This window comes from Notothenia rossii (assembly GCF_949606895.1).
Source record: "Notothenia rossii genome assembly, chromosome: 3".
Lineage (NCBI taxonomy): Eukaryota > Metazoa > Chordata > Actinopteri > Perciformes > Nototheniidae > Notothenia > Notothenia rossii.
In genome coordinates this window covers 49,539,871-49,562,124 of record NC_136901.1, presented here as the reverse complement: position 1 = coordinate 49,562,124, position 22,254 = coordinate 49,539,871, and the positions used below count along the sequence as shown (strand labels likewise).

The window sequence follows — 22,254 nt, the reverse complement described above, 5'->3', positions numbered from 1 at the left end:
TGTTACTTACTAACTACACAACACAACTACATACATAGTGATGTACATACAAGACTCAATATGCAAGAGTACAAGTCTATGCGTTCTTGTTCAAGAACAACAACATATTGACATTGTCTGGGTGAAGTGTTGCTCTTTCGGCAGACACTATATCACCATACATACAAAGGAGTTAGCTTAGCTACACTACCAAATATGGCAACCAGCATCCCACGCTGTCAGTGTCCAGCTTCCCTTGACGTCACACAGATCTCGCGAGCAGTTGCGATATTTTGCGAGACTTCGTGAGCTCAGTAATGGCCGCCATATCAGAAGCCAAAACAATGTTTTTCGTTTTTTCTCAGCGCAAATTTCTCGATCTATGGAAGGTTTTAGATGGTTTAGAACAAAAAGGAGAATATACGTAAGTACCGGTTCCCGACGTTCCGGTTTTAACCTGACTTGAACCGAAACTTTTTACAAGTCCAGTACCGGTTCAGCGTACCGGTACGCAGCACTACCCATGACATGTATCTAGTTCTTAGTCAATAACCACAACACTAACTGACAACTTCTTCTGGAAATACTGTACACCTGTGGAAGTCTCGAGAAGCTGTTCAAATAAGACGGCTTCAAAAGGCTAAATACCCTATATTTGAAGTGCTTACAACTCACAGATAGGCATATTTGGTCATTTCATGAGTATTTGTCATTTATTTGGACCTTTATGCCGCAGTGGATGAAGAGATGAGACTTTGTTCTAGATCAAGTATTATTGTTGTAGCCTACTTGAACTTCGTGTTCCCCAGAAGATGAATCCTATTGTTCCTCTGAAGAGCATGTGAGCATGGTATGATCCTTCCCTTAGTTCTCCAGAGTATGTACTTTGTACACAGAATAAATTATTACCACATTCCACAACATTGGACTTTCATGTCCCCAGAGGTTGAAATGTATCCGTTTTCTGTGTTTCCATGGCTTTCTTCAAGCCCCACCTTTGCATCAAGATGTCTTCTGCAATGTAGTTATATGTTGAATTATAATAAACACTACCACTGATAGGAGCCACTTTAAAGGCTGTAGGACTTTTGCTTTTGTTTGAAACAGACGACCGAGACACGTAAACGCTCAATCTATAGGCCTTTAGGTCACGGTAGTCCTCAGCCAGCACCACCAACTCGCTAACTGACCGCCCACGGCTGGTCTGAGTGTGTGTGTTCATTTCCATGTGTGCACTTCTGTGTGTGTGTTTGTGAGTGGGTGTGAGATGGCTGGGTTTGACATTACATGACTCTGCAGTGCACATTTTAATGAGGGAAAAGGCAAGAAGCTGCTGGCGTTTTGTGATGCATCACCATTCCAATGTAGCCTCATAAAGTGCAGTTGTTGTTGTTTACCCTATAACCACACTGAATACATTGACATTATCTTTCTATATTTAATCCTAAATATATACTCCATTCTCTGTATTTTTGTGATGCCCTGAAAGCCAGATTTACATAGTTTAATATGTTATTATATTAATCCTATTTCCCCTGAATAAACACCACTGCACCTACAGAAGAGCTCCCTGTTTATGCTATATGGTCACTTTTTCATTTAAGCTCTTTTCCCTCTAAGTCTCTCTGTTGTTGGATTTACCAGGTTTAGCAGTTTCAGTCCCAACCTGTCTATGTTTTTTATATTTGTTCAAAACCACAGCATTATATTGCCTCCTACAGTTTCCAATTTTCGTCATCCTGTTCTTCTATTGCCAAAGCACATTATTTCATAGGATTAGGCTCCCCGCTGTGAACTTAAGTTGATAATTATTATGAAAAAAAACCTTAAGCTGTACACAGACATTTAGAGACAAATAGATAAGCGTGTGAAGAACAGTTTTAGGGGACGTCTAACTCCAATTTAAACGTCCCCTGAAAACTTACAAATATATTTTTTAATGTTAAACATTTTCTGTATTACAGTGTTAAAATGTTCCATACAAGCAGTAGTAATAATAATAATAATAATAATAATAATAATAATAATAATAATAATAATAATAACTTTATTTGTATAGCACTTTTCATACAGGGGATTGCAGTTCAAAGGGCTTTACATCAGTAAGAAATAAGACATACTGTACAATCAGTGTAAAACAAGCAGCAAGAGCAAAGCATAAAGTGGGATAAAATAATTAAAAATAAAAACATGGGGAATAAAACATAGAGAAATAGTGCAATGTTTATTATTTAAGTAATAAGACAAGAAATTGGGTGTTGTATAAAAAAACATAATTATTAAACATAATCTTAAACAACCTGGGATTGAAGAAGAATCATGCAATGTTCTGTCTGGCATCATGGTTACTGCTTTGGGTGTGGGTACACTGCAGGTGTTGACTTTGCTTGGCTGCAGCAGTGGCTTATCAGCAGGTTGTGGGGTGTTAACACAGTGATCAATACGTGATCAATGCCTCTGCTAATTTCAGTCAGCCTATGGTAGATAAATACCAGTTCATGTACAAACATTAACTTGGTACATGAAGAAGTAATTGCAAAATGTATCGACTCTATGTGTTGCATGCCCACTCTTTCCCCACTCAAAGACTGATACAAATTGAATAGTTGAGTTCACCATCGGACTAATCAAGAACTGATGTTTCAATTAACATAAAAGACACAAACATGTTAACAGTGACGTTGCTAACATGCTTATGTTTAACATTGTTTACCTTGCTCACCATTGTCGTTTAACATGTCAACATGTTAACAATAGCCAATAAGCGTGGGCTGATTACGGGCCCCCAGACGACACCTGGAATTAAGATGTTAGTATATACAGTATATAAATATGCACAGTTTAAATACATATGTTGATGGCGGAGGATGTAGGGATGTATGGATGAGGGATGAGGGATGTAGGGATGAGGGATGGAGGGATGTAGGGATGAGGGATGTAGGGATGTTGAGGGGAGGGAGGGAAGAAGGGATGGATGGATGTATCGCTCGGTGTGAGTCGGAAGGGGAACTGTATGGGTAGAAGGGAGAGGGAGGGTGGGTTGAAAGGATGGAGACAAGCAGTGGCCGGAAGTTTTGCCGGATATAAATAGGGGTGGCCGTGGTTCGAGGCGGAGTTTTAGGCGTGGCCATGCTCCTGAACCTATGTTAACAATTTAACCTCATTTCACTAGCAGGAACCACGCCACAACAGTGTGATGTTTGTACGTTTATTGAAGTAACATGTGAATGATGTGAGGTGGGTGAATGGATGATCTGGGGGGACGAGCTGTGGTCCGTGCAGTGGGAGACTCAGAGTGGGGGTTCCGTCTCCGGCATGATCTGCGTGGGCTGATTACGGGCCCCCAAAAGAGTCGGATTAAAAGCAGCTGACTTGAGCGTGTGCCTGTCTGAGATCATTGAGATTGTTGCGGATGTAAGCGTGGTACGCTTGGGATGACGAGCGGCCGAGGGCCTAGATCAGGAGTGCCCACACTTTTTTGGCTCGTGAGCTACTTTTGAAATGACCAGCTCACCGAGGTCTACCAACCCAAAAAAAATCCCAAATTGCAAGGGTTGCTGAATAACACGTTTTATTTATACATGATAACTACAATAGGGCTGCAACAAACGACTAATTTGATAATCGATTAATCTATTGATTAATGAAACGATTAATCGACTATTCGGACTATTACTGTATGCCTTGCACAATATCTCAAACGCTCTTATTTAGCCATCAACTTTTAGATTTAGCTTGAGGTTGTTTTAGGCATGTGGAAACTAACAATGAAGACAATAAAGATGAATACTTGATTCAAAAATACATATATTATTAAATTAACTTAACAAATTGTTTACAAAATTAACACTGGTTTTTATTTAAATAAATAATATTTCACATCAAAAGAAACAATAATGTTTTAACAAATCCTATTAAATAATCTGATGACAGAACTGTAAACAGAATAGCTGAAACTTTAACAAAATAAAGAGTAACTCTGTTACCTCTAATCATTAACCAATGTTTGTATAATTGAGTTAACTCCGTGTGTTGCTGCTAGCATAACACCTGACGTGGAAACGTTACTCGTGGATGGGGCTACAGCGCTACTAGAAAGAAAGTCGAACCCGGTGCATTCCTCCGTCTGAATGTGGTGCACTTTTGTTAAATGTTTAGACAAATTGCTCCTAAACACTCTTGGCAACGAGCATTGTCCACCTCAAGACGGTGCTAGCTGCTGTGGACGGTGCGCCGATGCGGAAGAAATGGCTCGAATAGTGTTCTGAGCATATCCCCCAAAATAAGCAACACATTGTGGAAGTGTTTCTGGAACCATGAACGTGTGGCTGTTTTCCCTGTTTCGGTGAGAAAGAGTGGGTGTTGAGGCGTTGCGTGTGCATTGTACCTTGCGCTGAGGTATTTGGTTAGTGGCTCGTATGGCTGGGATACGAGTTCAGGCGGAAGATGTGGATGGGGAAAGAAATTCCCAGCTGATCCGTTTTATTCCGGAATGTGAATATGAGAGAGTCGTTTGCCGTGGAGGGCTAACAGCTGCCGTTTCGTGCATCTGTCTGCCTGTAAGTAGTTTGACAAGAGGAGAGTGATGCGCTGTACTTTCTCTGAGGGTAGAGAAGCCCGGAAAGATGGGTGATGCCTAGAAACTCAATGGAGGTTGTAGGCCCTGAGGTTTTCTCTTCAGACAGAGGAATGCCAAGGTCTGAAAAATGTTTGTATGAGTGTGCTCAGCCCGTGGCAGGGGGGTGAGGATGGTGGAGTGACCGTGAGAAAATTGTCGAGAAGATGAAGCACATAGGGGAGTCTGTGGTTGTTTGTCAAGATCCGACACAGAGCTTCTGAAAGGGAATCAAAGATTTTGGGACTGCTTCTGCAGCCGAATGTGAGGCGTACTGAGAAGTAATAGGCTCCCTTCCGGTACACTCCAAAAAAACGCCAGAATTCTGGGTGAATAGGCAAGGTCTTGAGTGCACTGGCGATGTCTGCATTAGAGAGCCATGCTCCATGGCCTGCTGAGCGGATGAGGGTGATGGCGTGGTCTATGTTTGCGTATTGCATCGAAAAGTCTGGGTTTGGAATGACGCTGTTAATGCTCGGGATGGCTAAGCCGTGTGGAGAAGACAGGTCTATTATGAGCCTCTTTTCCTGGAGTATTTCCGAGTAGCTATGCCTACTGGACTGATGCGGACACTGAAAAAGGGGGGACTATTGAATGGCCTATCATGAATCCTTCTTTGACTTCTTTGGCCAGTAAGGTGTCGAAGGTGTGAGGTTCTGTTAAAGCGGACTGAAGGTTGTGGCAGATGTGAGATGTGTCAGGCAGTATTGCTATGCCTGGGTGGAAACCATGGAAACCAGCCGTTGGTGAGAAAGTAAACAAACTATCTGGATGATTCACTGAGGCGTTAGCTAAGTTGCTTATCTTGACGGGTGTGCTGAGGTGCTGTGCTAGTCAATCTGCTGGTGTAGTTGGGTTGTGAGGGCAGGTGCTCCTGGCATGAGCACCGCCGCAGAAAGAGCATATGTGCATGAGACGGCAGCTAGAAAGAGAGCAGCCTAGGTCATTGATGCGCACCGTCCTGCCTCCCTGGTAGAGGATTGGCCTTCCGCGTCTGTAAAACACCCTTTGAAACGGGGGCGTTGGCTGGTGAACGTTCGTTTGCGGGCCTAGGGATGATGGGAGGTGGCGGTGCGGCAGGTGACAGGCAGTCGAAGGTTGAGGCGTTGCCTCTTGAAGGAAAGGGGAGTCAGCGGGGTGGCTCGGGTGGTGGGGCGCTGACTAAGCACGCTGAGGCCGGGTGGGAGGGGGCTCCGCATAATTGGCAAGAGAGGGATGCGCGTGCTGCGAAGATGCGGCAGTAAAGCTCGGAGTCCAGAGCGCCCCAGTATGTTCCCTGGTTGAACTGCTTGATGCGGCCGGCGGCTTGGCTAGCAAAGTGGACGTGGTAGATGTAAAAACCTGAGCCTCCGAAGCGTAAGGCCATGTCGAGCTCTATGAGGAGGAAAGGGTAGACCAGTTGGGAAAGAAGGTACTGGGTAAGAGTCGGCTAATGGGTTAGCATGTAGCATGGCCCCTTGGGTTACTGGGTGAGGCGCTGTTGCTACGGGGTTAGCTGATAAAGGAGGAAGGTAAGCAGAAGCTGGGTTGTTGTGGACTGCTGAAGGTAGAGAAGAAGAAGAAGAAGGGATGGAGGGATGAAGGGATGTATGTGCAAGGGGATTTTGAGAAGCCTGTGAGCACAGGGATGAGAGAAAGGTTGACATGAGCTGCGACATGTCAGACACAGAGAGAGCAGGCACAGAGGGCAATACGACCTAGCCCCAACCAGGGGGTGCTGGTGGGGGCCAGGTCGTATTGCCCTCTGTGCCTGCTCTGTGTGTCTCGTTGTTCTTGCCGTTGTGCTGCTGTAGGCTTTGTAGAGGTCGAACAGTCTAGCCTTGTTGTCATTTCGGTGAAAGTGGATGCCGTTTTCTTTCAGGAAGCGTTGGAGTTGAATGACTGTCCACCTCCTGAGTTCGGGCTCCATTTCGGAGCGCGGCTCCGTCCGATAGGCGTGTCGAGTGCGCCGCTGCGAGTGGCCGGGGGCTGCTAATGAGGCAGGCTGCCGTTGGTGGGGAGATTGGAGCTGGCTGTGCCTGTGGTGGCCCCAGTTGTTTGCCCTCGCTGGTGGAGTAGACGCAGCCTGGGACCTGTCTGGAGTTGGAGGTGTCTCTTGGGGGAGCTTGAGTGGGAGCGGGGGCGGCTGGTGTGTGGGACACTGATTGCCGAGAGCACGCGGCTCCGTTCGGATGCTTGGCTTAGATCCGACTGCTGAAACGTGGATGGCGGGTAGCCGATGTCGAAGAGATCTTCATCTGACTCCGGTGAGTTGATCAGCAGTTCGGGATCCATGGTGAGTTGAATGTTCTCGTGGTAGCGTTTAGCTTGTTTGAACCGTGATGACGCGCGGCGTGAATCACGGTCTGGCTGTCAGTCCTTGAAAGGATGGAGACAAGCAGTGGCCGGTAGTTTTGCCGGATATAAATAGGGGTGGCCGTGGTCCTGAACCTATGTCAACAATTTAACCTCATTTAGGGAACATGTTTGTGTGTCATTTAAAAAAACGAATATTTGCCCCTGTGTTTCTTGTATTCGTGTGGCATTTCCATGATTGACTGCTGTAGCAGGTGATGGGTGATGTACTAAGATTATTATTGTTGTTGCGCAACTGAATAATAATTAATCTCAACCATGTCTGTGTTTGTGTTTTATTGATCTGTCTCTGTGTTAACATTTAAGGTTGGTGAGCCATAAATTGCACTTACACCACCTCTGATCCAGATAGCCACTTTTCCTTGGGGTTTTGTGAATTCATTGCAGCAGAGAACAGATCATCTGTGTTTTGAACAAGAAAGAGTTCTTCCCGTCACTTTAAATGACAGTTGACATTTTCAGTCCATGTATAGGAAATTGTCCTGAAAGGTAGAATGTGACAAGGTATTTGAGAAGTTTATGAGTCACAGCATATTTGAAAGGTAAGGTCATATGCACTCCATTAGACCACATGTTTTGATACATTATGGCCTCCAGTCGCAAGAGTTTTCCGAAAATAAGTTCTGGACAGTTGTATAAGAAAATAAAAAAGCTGTTTTGCTGCATTCCAGAGAATATCAAACTGCTAGCCTTTAGTGTGGGGACTGCAAGTATTGCTGCTGCTTATCCAAGGATTTTATATTATTTTGTGTTTATTTGTTTTACTTTTTTTTTTGTGGATCACATTTCAGCTTCAGTGTACATATACATATGTAGTTAAATAGTTTTACAGAGTGGTCCGTCTTTTTTCTTTTTCTTGACAAAACCACAACAATAAGCACAAAAGAACATGGAGTGTTTTCTTTTCAATATAAAACATTGACAGCATAGATCAGTGCACCCCCGATACCGGGCGGAACAATGCGTCATCTGCAGAAACAGCGTCCGAGGGCTTCTTAATATTCAATAAACTATGAATGTTTTATATCCATGTAACGGGAAGAACCTCAGCAAACTGATCTTTTTTTTTTTTTTAAATCCACAAAGCTAGTGCTGAGCCTATGAATTAGCCACGAGCGAAAAATGCTAACGGGGTGTTGCACAGAAACTCACTCATAACCAGGGACGTGCACAGGTACGGGCTAATGTTGCCCGGGCAACGGCCCGTTTAGCCTTTTTGGCTGACCTGCCCCTCTGAAGAGAGCAAGAGTTTGTTTTTCTTTTTTCTGTTGTGGCCGAATCAACATGATGAGCCCACAATTAGTAGTGTAGCGTCTCGCTGCGGGAAACACACTTTGTCAGTGCTGTCATCTGCCGGTGCGTTTAGACCACCTCAGTGTCGGATTTTGGAAACTTGATTTTGAGTTGTCTCATGGCAGTTCGGGTATAAGGGACAAACCAGGGGACTTTACTTCCTCTTGATACCGTCGTTTATTTAGAAAAAAACACCTAAATATAGCCTAATTGTTGTTATTGTGCTTCTGTCTTTCTGTCTTTTCATCAGTAAACTCCCTCAACGGGGCCGCTTGCTCTCTTTTCTTGATTGCCCTCTCACGGGTGAACAGTTCACTGTCCCGCTTCATTGTAGGACTTCTGCCATGTCTCTACTTTAGTTTGACCATCTCTGTTATTAAGTTATGGATTACTAAATAAATAAGTAATTAGATACCTTACCGTTACTGCGCTCATAAAGAATGATAAGAATAAGAATAATGCGTATTGAACTGGTTTCATTAATTAGTGAGTTTATTTAAAGGTGGGGTAGGTAATTTTGGAGAAACCAGCTCGAGTGCGCTAGAATTTGAAAATACACAGCCGGAAAAAATCTGCCACTTCCTGACAGAGCCCCTCCTCCAACACACACGAACGTGCACATGACCAATGAGGGCACGAGATAAGTTTGTGCACAGATGGAAGGCTGACAGGCAGGTAGGCCATCCAGTTACTTTAGCCGGGCCGGCTCAGATGATTGGTCGTGCTTTTTACAGTACTACTTTTACAGATGACATTTTTTTATGATTTTTTTGTCAAAGCATTTAAGATATTCATTGCTATCGGGATGTTAAGAGCATTCCATGGAATATAACTAAAAGTGTATCTCGAGCCGGTTTCTCAAACTTACCTATACCCCACCTTTTAGGTTATTAGTTAGAGGTCCTATTTTATCAGTATGTCTGGACTGCACAGCAATTACAATGGTCTGGTCAAACATTATAACAGAATTGTCCCCATTGTGTCTTTAATAGTTACTAACATTAGATATTTTAATGAGATATGGAATGCAAAACAAAAAATGTCCCTAGTTTTCATTTTTAAAATCAAGTCACCGAATGCAAGTAGTCGCCTTAGCTTATTTTGTTATGAGATGATAATGTGAATTACTCTTCAAATGAGTTAATGTAAACATCGTTTGGTTTCTTTTACATTAAAAACAAGTTACAATTTTCAAAAGGTCTTTTTTCGGTGGGAGGCCCTTTTTCCAGTTTAGAGCAATAGCCCCTCCAAATGTATGTGCACGTCCCTGCTCATAACACCCTTATTACTTATTGTAGCTGCACCTCCAACCCACCGATTCGCATCGTGAGGTGACACAGAATCGATGGGTACATACATCATCACTCCATGATAAGAACTCGCAAAGCTATTAACAAGAACAAACATCAAAACATGTGGCGCTAGGTAGCTAAAACCGGCAACATGGCCTACCTTGGTCGTTGTCTGGTCAAAAGTGGTCTTCAATGGCATTAAAACGATAAAAACGCTGCTGAAGTTAATCCATAGTTTAGTCCAATGTGTCTGTGTCCCTTTGAATGATTTCTGGTAATCCATGAGCAATAAACCTGCTTCTCCGTTTCCAGATGTCAGAGCGAGAGGTTCACTCTGATGCAAACTTGCATTCGCAAAGCCCACACCTTTTTGTTTTACCATTTGTGTGGGTGGGGAGATTCCCCTTCAATTCTATTGGCTCTAACGGTCAGAAAGAGATGTAAATCAGTGTCCCCCAATTAAAAAAAGTGCAGTAGGAAGAGAGGCCCCGATCAGCCCATCCCTTGCAGCTTGTGTCTAGCTTACTCGGGGTAAAGTCAAGCCACTCTTTGTTATAACCTTTAACCATGTTTTCAGAGTCAGATTGATCCACTTATTACCCGTTTCCATTAGGTTTTTAATTAGTCTTTATCCTCTAATTGTGCCTGTATTGGAACTGCCTCGGACACCAACTAAACAAAATCCTCAGTTTGAGAGTTTGAAATCTTATTCTCGTTTTTTTTCCCTGCCAAATTTATCGTGAAATTAATTTGTCCCATTTGTTGAATTGTTTATCTGTTATTTCTATTGGAAGAGTTTGAAACAAATATAATATCCTAGGCAAGATCCTGATTCAATCTGTGATTCAAAACGTAATATTGGTATTAAATTCCATCTCTTTATGTCTTGCTTAATTTTTTTAATCAACGGATTACAATTTAAGTCATACAATTTTGTAAGGTATTCTGGGATGTTAACTCCTAGGTATTTGATATGATCCAGATGCCAGTTTAATTGGATGTTCGACTTTATAATCTGGCCTATAATTGAAACTTAATATTTGGGTCTTTTGTATATTCAATGTATAACCTGAGACGGAGCTAAATTCATCTAGGAATGCTAATAATTTCAAAATTGAACTCTCTGGGTTTGACAAGTGAATTCAAACGTCATCTGCAAATAATGACATGTTATGTTCCTGGCCTTGTATTTTTATGCTAACAACATTATTTTCCTGACTAACCCCTGACTTAAAGCCTCGATAAACATTGTAAATAATAATGGACTTATTGGACAGCCTTTTCTGGTCCCTCTTTCCAGGCCGAATTATGTTGATATGTCCCCACCTGCAGCACATTGGTTACACATACAGATGGAGCACTGCATTTCGGACTCCAGCTTACAGCTTCCTGCCTACCACCAGCCAAAGACCAGTATAGAGGAATGTTAAGCCCTCCCACTATTTTCCAAGAGGGCGTTGCCAGATTTTCAATTTCAGGTTTTAACCAGGAGATGGCGCTTCATTCACAAATACAGAAAGACAAGTTTCATGGACTTTCAGTTGTGTTTTGAAGAGCATTTTAACACATCAATATTTTAGATCAACTAAAGTATATCTAATCTTGTAATTCAATAATATATAGTCTTTATATATTAAATAATCATAATTATAATGTAAATGTTTACATTACACGTCTTTATTTGTTATGCTCATACTTTAACCTTTACAATCGTTTGCTTTAATATGCAGTATATTTTTGTGTTTGCTTCCTCCTGCTCCCTTTCGGACACATACTGTATGATTTATTATTATTATTAATATGAATATATTATTAAGATAAGATAAGATGTTACTTTATTGATTGAACATTTTAGTTTAGAATGTGCTGTCCCACGGTAATTCAGAAGGCTCACAGGTCACATTCCGACCATTATTTAAAACAATAGGTGCTTTCACACCGTCTACAGTTTGATTTGTATAGAGGGAGCTCTGTCAGTTTTCGAATTACCCATTTGCTTTCGGGGAGCCCTATTTTTCAGAGCACATCCTGCTACTAAATATGTCACGCGCATGCTCTGTTGACTGGCGCAGCAGCGCGGATGCGATCAATTGCTATAAAAACACTCTTCTACTAATACAGACGGTGTCACTATGCCGGCGGATGTGGCCGTTGTTGAAGCCTCTTCAGGCTCCGCATCGGCAGGCCTCTCCCTCGTTGTGGAGCTGTCAAACTCGACCCTAACGCCACTTACAGCCGGCCAACTAAAAGTTGTTTTCCGTTCACGTTGTCATTTTTAGACTCCTTCACTTCTTTGCTTGTGAATCCAAAAGCTGTGACGCTTGGCTGTTTTCGTTTTGCCATATTTTTTTATTACACAGCCAGAGTGAAAAAAATATCAATATGAACATTTCAAATACCGCGCCGGCATCACCGCCATAATCATAGCAACGTAAGTAAGAATGCAGCGCCGCCACATACAGATGGCAACACCCAGACATATTCACAAATATAAAACAAATATTCAGAAACTGTAATGAACAATAACTATTATTTATTTCAAGAACTGTTATTTACAGAAACTCAACATTTCTAATCTGTGTGACACAAATATGCACGATTGTTTTGGGCTCCCCCTATTTATCTCAAAGTCAGCCTTCAGGGGAGCTCCCTCCCTCTTCGGGGGAGCCAAGCTCCTCCTAGCTCCCCCCCATTTCGAACAGTGTCTGTGGCTGAATGGCCAGCGATTAGGTGCGGCGCATTTGTCATAGGTGATCAGAGCTAACTGCCTGCCGTCAGATTTCATTTAAAAAACAGATCTGATTTTAAGACTATTTCTACGCTCATAAAGAATGATAAGAATAAGAATAATGCGTATTGAACTGGTTTCATTAATTAGTGAGTTTATTTAACACTAGAACCGCCAATCGGGTCAATTTGTGTGATGTGTGTTGTGTGTGTGCAATGTAACTTTTTTTCAAAAAAATATTAAAGTCTCCCAGTCCCTGACTTTTCCTGAAAGTGTGTTATGTAGCACCCTATGTTGTTAAAAATTGCATTCTAATAGCGGGATTTGACAGGTTTAGGTAGGCCTATACAAAAACCTCTGGCGGTTCTAGTGTTAAGGTAATTAGGTACAGTAGAAGCCATTTTTTATCAGTAACGAATTTAGCAGTTGAACATAAAAGTCAACTAACTGAGGGTCACTTGCAATGACAGTGTTGTGTCTAACTGTAAGCTTGTCACTCAGAGTAACCTACCGTTAATTTAGCTGCTGGAGAAGAAAGATCAAGGGGGGAGGGGGGGAGAGAGCTGTGGTTGATGGGCCATTAGTTGTGTAAATACACAGCTGAGAGCTGCCGTTTCATTCAGACTGTTTAAAAAACTGTAACAACGGACTATTTTTCTTAGCGGATGCATGTCAATTTAAATCAATACATACAACTATTTTTTAAATCAATACATACAACTATTTTTTAAATCAATAAAAACATTTTCTAAATCCATAAAAGCATTTCAATTAATATTGGGAGTCATGTCGTTACTTTGTTGAGAATTTGGCCGTGTAATAAGCGGGATAATTTGCAGCGAATTGTTCCTTATGGGGAAAATAACACCCGTCATGTGTGTGTAGTAGAGGTGTGTGTGGTTAAAACACTTTCATGAAGTGAAGGAATTTCCTTCTATAAAACAGCTGTGGGCAGCAGTGAGTGTCACGGACATGAATTCATAGATCAAGGCAGACTGGTGCACACACTCTCCTGTCCTGCCAGGCGACACGCCCGTTCTAAGCCGTGTCCCTCACTCCTCACATCCCAAGCATCCCCACAAGTGTATTATGTTGTTACATCATTTCAGATGTTATGTTTCAGTTGTGCTCTGTCTATGTTCAGTGATGCAAACTTGTCACCTTTCGGCGAAATTCGCCGTTTTGAATCCAAAATAAGTCGTTTGTGTGATTCATGTAGATCTGCAATACAAATATTTTTGGGGTATGGGGGGGCTGGGACCCGGAGTAATCTGCGGCCGTGAGCTGTTATGTGCCATCATGACACGCATGGTGTTCTTTTTTTATATATTATAATGAAGTACGAGCTGTGTGCTCGAGTCTTCCTGCCTGTCGGCTCTGCTCATGGTGGATGTATAATAAGGCTCTGCTGCTCCGAGATGATGGTCTAGCTTCAGCAGCTACATTACCTACGGGTGCGTTCGTTAATATTAACTGTGCGTCCGGAGTCACTGTGGCACAGACTGGACCGCTGGTGAACAGCTGTTAGAACGGGGCCGTTCAGGTGTTCAGAGCAGAGCTCCCTGTCGGAGCGGCAGAGCGTGATGTGAACTGAAAAGTTTTTCTGTGGCAATATTATTTAAGGAATCGTTGAGCTAGCTAGCTAGCATACATTGTCACTATCTGCTAACGTTAGCTTTAGCCTTCTATTTCTAATAGTTTTTTTCATAGGCTATAAACAGAGGTGGTATAAGTATATGTATTGTACTTGAGTAAAAGTAGAAGTACTCAGACCTTGTACTTGAGTAAAAGTAATAGTCCCAGAGTGTAGGAATAGCCTACTCTGTTACAGTAAAAGTCCTGCATTCAAAATGTTCCTCAAGTAAAAGTAGAAAAGTATTATCATCAAAATATAGTGAAAGTAGCGACAGTAAAAGTAGTCATTGTGCAGATTGGTCCATTTCAGAATAATATATATGATATGTTTTATAATGATTGATCATGAAAGTGTTCTCAAAGCTGCTAAAGGTGCAGCTAGTTTGAATGACTTTGTATACTGCAGGGTAGCTTGTGGATTTACTCCAGGTGGAACTAAAGTCTGATTTAACACTTGATTATATTTCACTTAATTAATCCAGATCTGTGAAGTAACTAAAGGTATTAAATACATGTAGTGGAGTCAAAGTACACCATGTACCTCTGAACTGTAGTGGAGTAGAAGAACAAAGTAGCAAAACATTGAAATACTTAAATAAAGTACAAGTAACTCAAAATTGTGCCCAAGTATAGTAGCCTACTTGTTGAGTTTATGAACTTAGTTACTTTACACCATGTGGCTATAAAGATAAACAGACTTAAGCCTTGCACAGAGGCCTGACAATACATTTTCAAAATGCTCAACAGTGCTGCCAAAATTATAAACTGACTGCTCCACAATTTGAAATAAATGCTTTTATATATTTCTATTATGTGACTCTTTGGCGTTTCTGTTATTATTAACACTGCTGCTTTAGTTGTTCTGACTGCTAAAATCCTCTGTCATTCCGTGGGGTGGGGGAGCCGGGGGCTCGGATCATTGTCACCTTTTTCATACAGATGAGTTTGCATCCCTGTATGTTAAAAACCTCAGTCACCTTAATTCATGTAATAAAAACATCTCAGGTCAGTAACACTCAAAGCTAAATGTGCAATACCATGTTCAGCTATGTTACTATTTATAATGTTATTGTTGTTACATCAGAAGATGTACATATTGAAATGATTTCTTAACTTACAGTAGGCTATTTTTTACAATGTGTGTTGGAAGGATTTATTAAATTACAATGAATATTGTCATTGTTGAAGGCTTTTAGAGAAGGGTGAACTATAAGCCTGAATTACATAACATTTTATACCTAAAAACATAAAAGCCACAATAAATAAGTCACAATTATTGTAGTTATTTTTACCTCCCGTATTGCTTTCAACCCACCAGCTTTTATGGTGTTGTTACGTCACTAACTGTAAGCTTGTCACATACAGTCTATGGTCACTCAGAGTAACCTACTGTTAATTTAGCTGCTGGAGAAGAAAGATCAGGGGGGGGAGGGGGGGAGAGAGCTGTGGTTGATGGGCCATTAGTTGTGTAAATACACAGCTGAGAGCTGCCGTTTCATTCAGACTGTTTAAAAAACTGTAACAACGGACTATTTTTCTTAGCGGATGCATGTGAATTTAAATCAATACATACAACTATTTTTTAAATCAATAAAAACATTTTCTAAATCCATAAAAGCATTTCAATTAATATTGGGAGTCATGTCGTTACTTTGTTGAGAATGTGGCCATGTAATAAGCGAGATAATTTGCAGCGACTTGTTCCTTATGGGGAAAATAACACCCTTCATCCAGATGAGGATCCCTCCGCTACACTTTGGGATCCTGATCGACCGACGAAGCTCCATTAAAATATACATATTTTGGGTGAATTACTGAGTTTAGGCACGTTAATAACGTTTTAATGAAGTTGAATACAGTATATTCATATGTGTCTGTGATTTCATGTCAATTCGGCGAACATAAACATAAATGATCGTGGTGAAGATGATGATTAAATTAGGATTAAAAATCGAGAGCCGGGCTGCATTTCCTCCCGTTCGTTTTTTTCGAATAACAACATTATTTTGTTAAATAACAACATGTTGATGTTTTGTAAATGATTACATGTCTCTTATTTAGCACAGAGTATGATATCCTTGACATATGGATCTTAACAAAGTTCCGTTGTACATCCAGCGTACTGTATCTGACTTTATTTCACATGAGCTCCAGTGTGGAACCCCACTGCACCTCCTGGTGGACAAATGATCCATTGCAGCTGGCTTCATTATAAATACGTTTATCTATCACGGGGGCGGTCTCAAGTCAAGCTGGAGGTTTTCCCTTGAGCGAGGGCAGATCACGTACCAATCACGGCCCTCGCGTTTCAAACTGTCCGAAATGAATCGCTCCATCTGTACAAACAACAGAAAACAACAAGGACACATACAACATAATTACAGGGGTATACATTAGCAACCTATTCACAAATATCTAACAGATATCAGATATGTAATAACATTTCATCTATCCGAGCTTTAAAATGATGCAGGGTAACCAAAATGCTCAGTTTCAAATTTCTTTGCATAGTGTTCCAAGCTAGAGGAGCAGCGCACATAAAAGCTACTGATGCCGTGTCCGGCTGCGTGTCGTCCATGTTCCTAATGCTAATAGCTCGTGACAGTTGACCTTCTTCCTTTTCGTCGGTTTCCTTTGTTGGTGCAATACTTTTCCTACCCATTTTAGGCATATTACTTCGCCCGCCGTGTATATGCTTGCTGTAAATCCTTTCCTGGGTATTCGAGTTAAAACGGGCAACTTTGAGTTCTCACTATCGGGAGACTGTCTCTCTCTGCTGCGATCCCCATGCCTGCTTGACTTGGGAGTCGAGAGGCCTGAAAATGTATTCCGGCAAAGGACTCAGACCTACTTATTGACCTAACAGAAGTTATTGAGTCCCTGTAAGTTTACTGCTTGGCTCATATCCACCAACGATCAGCAAGATCTCACCTCTATTAACTCCTGAAGAACCAGGTTCAATTAACTGCTGTTTCAATTCAGACAACCCACTAAATCTGTTTTGTGTTTTTGATATGTTTTTGTGATAATAAATCCCATAGATTTGATTGATCTAAAGGTGTCTTCTGTGACGGATTTGAGGCAGTGGTGGGCTTTGTATCACAAAATAGGGGCCAAATAAACACTAAAATAACCAGTATTACACCTTTAGTTTTGTGTCAAATTAAGTACAAAACTTGGTTACATTTGTGTTGGGAACAAAGTGAGGAGGTGGTTGTGAGAAATGCACCTTCGAACAATTTCACTTGTCCTTATGCGTCATTTCCATGGCATGGTTCAGCTCGAATTGACTCTTTGGTTACCAGTCCTACTCTATTTATTGTTCTACTGTGGATAGACCCTGAAGTCATACGATGCATTCACATGATACACTTTCAAACGGCACTTTGCTGATGAGAGGGCGGTGGGTTATTATAACTTTGACCTCATTTACCACTGACCTTTTGATGTGCAACCAATTAGATGACAGATGTGCTAAGCGGCGCAAGCTGACAGTTTTCGCCGTAAGGCTCTGCGCCCAACCTCATGGTGAGCAAAGAGGAAATCATGTTTGAAGATTCTGCCATGTCATCATCTTAACCTGCACTTGGTGTAGTAGAGTTTTGAGGGTTGCCATTTGTAAAAGTGAATACAAAAAAAAATGGTCGTTATTAAATTGGCGGTGTGGTGCAGGATGTTGCTGTTGTGCTGTGATTCATTCTGGCCAATCAGTGGTCTGCAGAGTTTTAACTCTACCTTCAGATCATTTGGAACTTCAACCAAGGTGAACCCTTAAGTTACCATGTACCATGTCATATCTATAACTTTTGTCAACAAATGAATAAAGGACAAGGAATACAAAATGGCTCAGTCACTGAGCCTTGAAAGGGACATGGATGTATGGAAAAGGTTTCAATTGACAACTTTGATCCACTACATTTATTGGACAGACAGGGTTCCCGCGGGGTCCTAAAAAGTCTTACATTTGATAATCTGAATTTAAGGCCTTAAAAAGGTCTTAAATATGACTAAAAAAATAAGAAAGGTCTTAAATATGATTTAGAAGGTCTTAAAAATGATGGGATTTGAAAGGTACTTCTGTGTTGTGATCGCGTCTAAATGTGTTTTGGGGGAAATGTCCGGGCTGAAAAGTAACCAGTACGGTAAGAGCCTTTCAGTTCACCCCAACAATTTGTATTGAAATAAATCAACATGGAACCAGTAATCACTAACTTTGTTTCCCCCGGCCCCTTATTGAAGAACACCCAGCTAGTAACCTAGCAACCAAGCTTCAGCTAGCGGCAGTCAGAAACTCGGGTATCTTCGGATCTACTTACAAGCAGCGTTTGTTTTGCTAATGCAGCGTTAGCTAGTGCAGCAGCTCCCGCAACAACACAGGGGGACCTCCGGGCGACGTTTGGGTCTACGTCAACCCTAAAAGCGGAGGTGCTGTAGATGCTAAATACCGTAGCTAAACACCAATCATACAACAGCAACGATGAAATAGTGTAGCCAAGGTAGCAGAGCTCTGAATATAGCTCTTGTTACTCTCTCTCTCCCACACACACACAACACACAACACACACACACACGCACACCATGCTTGCCAACCTTGAGACCTCAGAAATCGGGAGCATTTCAAAATGCAAAATGGGGGGGGGGGTGGATCGCCGGAGCTGTTAGATTAACATTAAAATGCTTATTATATTGTAGTTCTAAGTGCAATGCCTTGCGGCCTGTAGCACCATCCTTGATGGAGCATGTGTGGGCAGGAAAGGAGTGAGCAGAAAGTAGAGTAGTTGTCGATTTTTGTTCTGTTTTCTCTGACTATCTGCCTCACCCTCTCAGACTTTCAGTTGCGCGCGCTACTAAAGAGACGTGTTACCATGGAAAACAAACAATGGTGTAGCTGTATTAAAGTCCGAGTGGAAACAGTCCTGAGTAAATCTGATTTTGTGACCCCGGGAGGAAAACCGTGAGAGGGCAATGAAATCGGGAGTCTCCCGCGAAAATCGGGAGGGTTGACAAGTATGACACGCTCACACGCACACACACACCCCCACACACACACACACACACACACACACACACACACACACACACACACACACACACACACACACACACACACTAGGGCTGCTCGATTATGGCAATAATCACGATTATGTTAATGTCATGATTATTAAATACGATTATTCATTGACTTTGAAAACATCCATTTATTGAACTTTAAAACAAGTAATAATTTTGAACAGTATATTTTTAACTGTCAATTATCCTGAACGTGTAAATTCAATTGAAAAACCAATACAACAATTTATTAAATAAATGATACATTTAAATAAATAATATCAAAATAATAAATACCAATAAACAAGATCAACAAATATTTTGGAGCACACTTCCACAAGCTACTTAACATATATAAATATGATAAATAAATGTGACTAAAATTAATTAGATCAAATATGTTGGAGTGCACTGTCACAACCTAGCAAAGCAAAATAATCATTTTTTTTGATGATGTTGTTTTCGTAATTGTGGCAGGCCAAAATCGTAATTGCGATTAAAATACGATTAATTGCACAGCCCTAACACACACACTCAAGCACACACAGACACACACACATACACACTTTTTGTCTAACACGCTAAGACAGTTCTGTACTGTTAGGCTGTTATGTTCAGTCATTGTTCTTATGTTGAACATGAATACATTTAGGCTACTTTGTAAGTAATTATGGGACGTATTTCTTCTTTCATAGCAATTTTTCTTCATACTTTATTGCCGTGAAATAGGTCCTAAATTCTATTCAAAGTCGTCTTAAAAAGGTTTTAAAAAGTCTGCAGGAACCCTGAATAGATATTTTGCAGGTTCATATATTTAATAAAACATATAAATCGACTTATAGATCCATTACTCTGTAAAGCACTTTGGGCTGTGTCAAGCATGAAAGGTGCTATATAAATAAAGTGTATTATTATTACTGGATACAACCCAATGACTGTAGAAGAGGTTGGAGAGGACAACAGTAAGGTTTCTTTGGAAGCTTGTGCAGAGGAGATTATGTGGCAGCGTGTTTTAAGCGAAATAATGGAACTTCTGCCATAGTATCTTTATTTATCTGAACTGCCAAGAGAGGGGAATTTAAGTGGGATAGTACATCACAGTTCATATGAACTAGCTGAGCAGAAAAGGGTTAGGGTTAGTAGTTTTGGTCATAATGCCTGGTTCTTCTATTAAGCAAACTGAGCCTTGAGCTATAATGACCGGAGAGTTTCTCCCGCCTTAAGTAAAGACGTGATGCATTGCAGAGGAGGGAATGACCACGCCATTTCAGTTCCAAATCATGCAACTCACACTGGAGTATCCTAAAAGGGAAATTGTTCATGTTGTGTATGATGATGACTCAGATGGCTCTTTGGCTGCTCTGCTGCTGCTACTTTGCGAGGGGTACAAACACCCTCATAACATACAACTTTCCAGCCTTCGCATGCATGTTGTGCCGCTTACTTCAATGGCTTATTTGAAGCATATCAAAATATAGATTTCCTTATTCATATTAACCCTGCTGTTGATTCTCCAAACATTTGGAGGTATATTGACAGCAAAAGATTTAAAAGAGAGCACAAAACAATCAAATCAAACATGCCTTAGCCTACAATTTCAAAAAGTGTGGGTGTGGATTTGCAGCTGCTAAAGATTGGAGTCCTTGCAAATGCTGCCGATCCAAATGATCCTCTTACAATCGTCTGGTTTATCCAAACCGGTACGGATCAGATTTGTGCCACGCCTACTCTGAAATGAAGCCGCAGCCCAAAATAATCTTATTATTTGTATCTACTAGTCTGGAGGAGATGATGTGTCTGTCCACATCTAATCCTGCATACTACTGGACGCACCGGCCAAATGTTATGTTTTGCTGATTTATGACCTTATGTTAAAGGACCTATCATGGTTGTGGTATCGCACACTTTCTAAAAATCGTATCTTAAACACACGGTTCTGGGTTAGGGTTATGGTGTCATTGCGCCTGTGAGACAAAGCTGCGATTTGACCTTGCACTGTGTCAAAGGGAGACCGTAAAATAAAAAATAAAATGATCTTCAAGTCTATACAGAGGGTTAATCATCAGTGTTCATTCAATCATATATAACAGCCATGTTTTTTGCAGTCACAACTGGTGGAATTTTGATCCATTAGTTTTTAATTCCACATGGAGTTGGATTCATCTGCCCCAAGTATTAGTGTGAATGCTGTGCTACAGCATTCACACTAATACTCACTATAATAATCACTATTTAATCCACTATTTAATCACTATTTAATCCACTTCTCATTATTTCAACCAATATTTTGGCTCTCAATAACTTCAGCCTACTTTCAGCTGCAGGAACCATTCAAATATCAAAAATATTCAGCCTTTTCAGCACATGATGGGAAACTTTCAACTTTTCAAAATGTGTTATACTTTTTAAAATATTCAGCTTTTTAAACTCTTTTTTTAACATGGAACTCAATAGGAGGAACCTTCAAATCCTCTTTTACCTACACCGTGCGCAAAATGCTACTCCTTCCACATACTTTCAGCTAGAGACTTCATTCCAACTTTAAAATGATCACAAGACCTTCATCTTGTTCTTCCGATATTTCCTATCTTTTACACTTTTTGAGATATTTAACTTAGTTTGGAGCTTGGTATAGAGGCCTTCTTCAGATGTTAACATTAGTGTGTATTGCGCCGCTCGTTAAAGGTGTGGTAGGTAATTCACTTCAGAAACACTTTTTGTTATATTACTTGGAATGCTTTCATAATAAATCCATAAAAAAATTTCATCTGCGGAAGCCGTAGTACTGGAAAAAGCACGACCAATCATCTGAGCCGGCCCGGCTAAAGTAACTGGATGGCCTACCTGCCTGTCAGCCTTCCATCTGGGCACAAACTTATCTCGTGCCCTCATTGGTCATGTGCACGTTCGTGTGGGTTGGAAGAGGGGCTCTGTAAGGAAGTCTGAAGGAAGTGGCAGATTGTTTTCGGCTGCGTACTTTCAAATTATAGCACACTCGAGCTGGTTTCTCCATTCTTACCTACCTTACCTTTAAATCTTGAAACTTTGATCTCAAAACAGAGTGGAGGAGTGCTTGAAATGTGCCACAAAAAAATATTTTAATCCTGCCATAACTCCCGGCACCATTTTTCATGAAAAACGTAGGAAAACCTCTCCTACGTTAAAAAAAGAAAGAAAGAAATTAAGCAAAATAATTAAACAAAATGCCTCTTGAAGGCATGAAGTGACCAAAACGTTCAACATGTCTCCATTAAGGCCCATTGTAAGTTCAGGCTGATCTTTCCTCATAGCAGCAGCTGCACACCTAT

The 22,254-nt window shown here is 41.1% G+C and overlaps 1 protein-coding gene across 2 annotated transcripts in view; it reads right to left on the bottom strand.

Moving 5' to 3' along the window:
- The window catches only part of slitrk4 (SLIT and NTRK-like family, member 4), a 140,919-nt gene that overhangs the window by 18,877 nt on the left and 99,788 nt on the right, over positions 1 to 22,254 (bottom strand). The window contains exon 3 of one of the 2 annotated variants that reach the window (XM_079669350.1): positions 15,756 to 16,233. The exons of the other annotated variant lie outside the window; for it this stretch is intronic. Within the exon in view, the coding sequence (XP_079525476.1) occupies positions 16,190 to 16,233 (44 nt within the window). The 3' untranslated portion in view covers positions 15,756 to 16,189. Of the gene's footprint in view, positions 1 to 15,755; positions 16,234 to 22,254 lie in introns of those variants that run through there. 2 annotated transcript variants of the gene reach the window in all.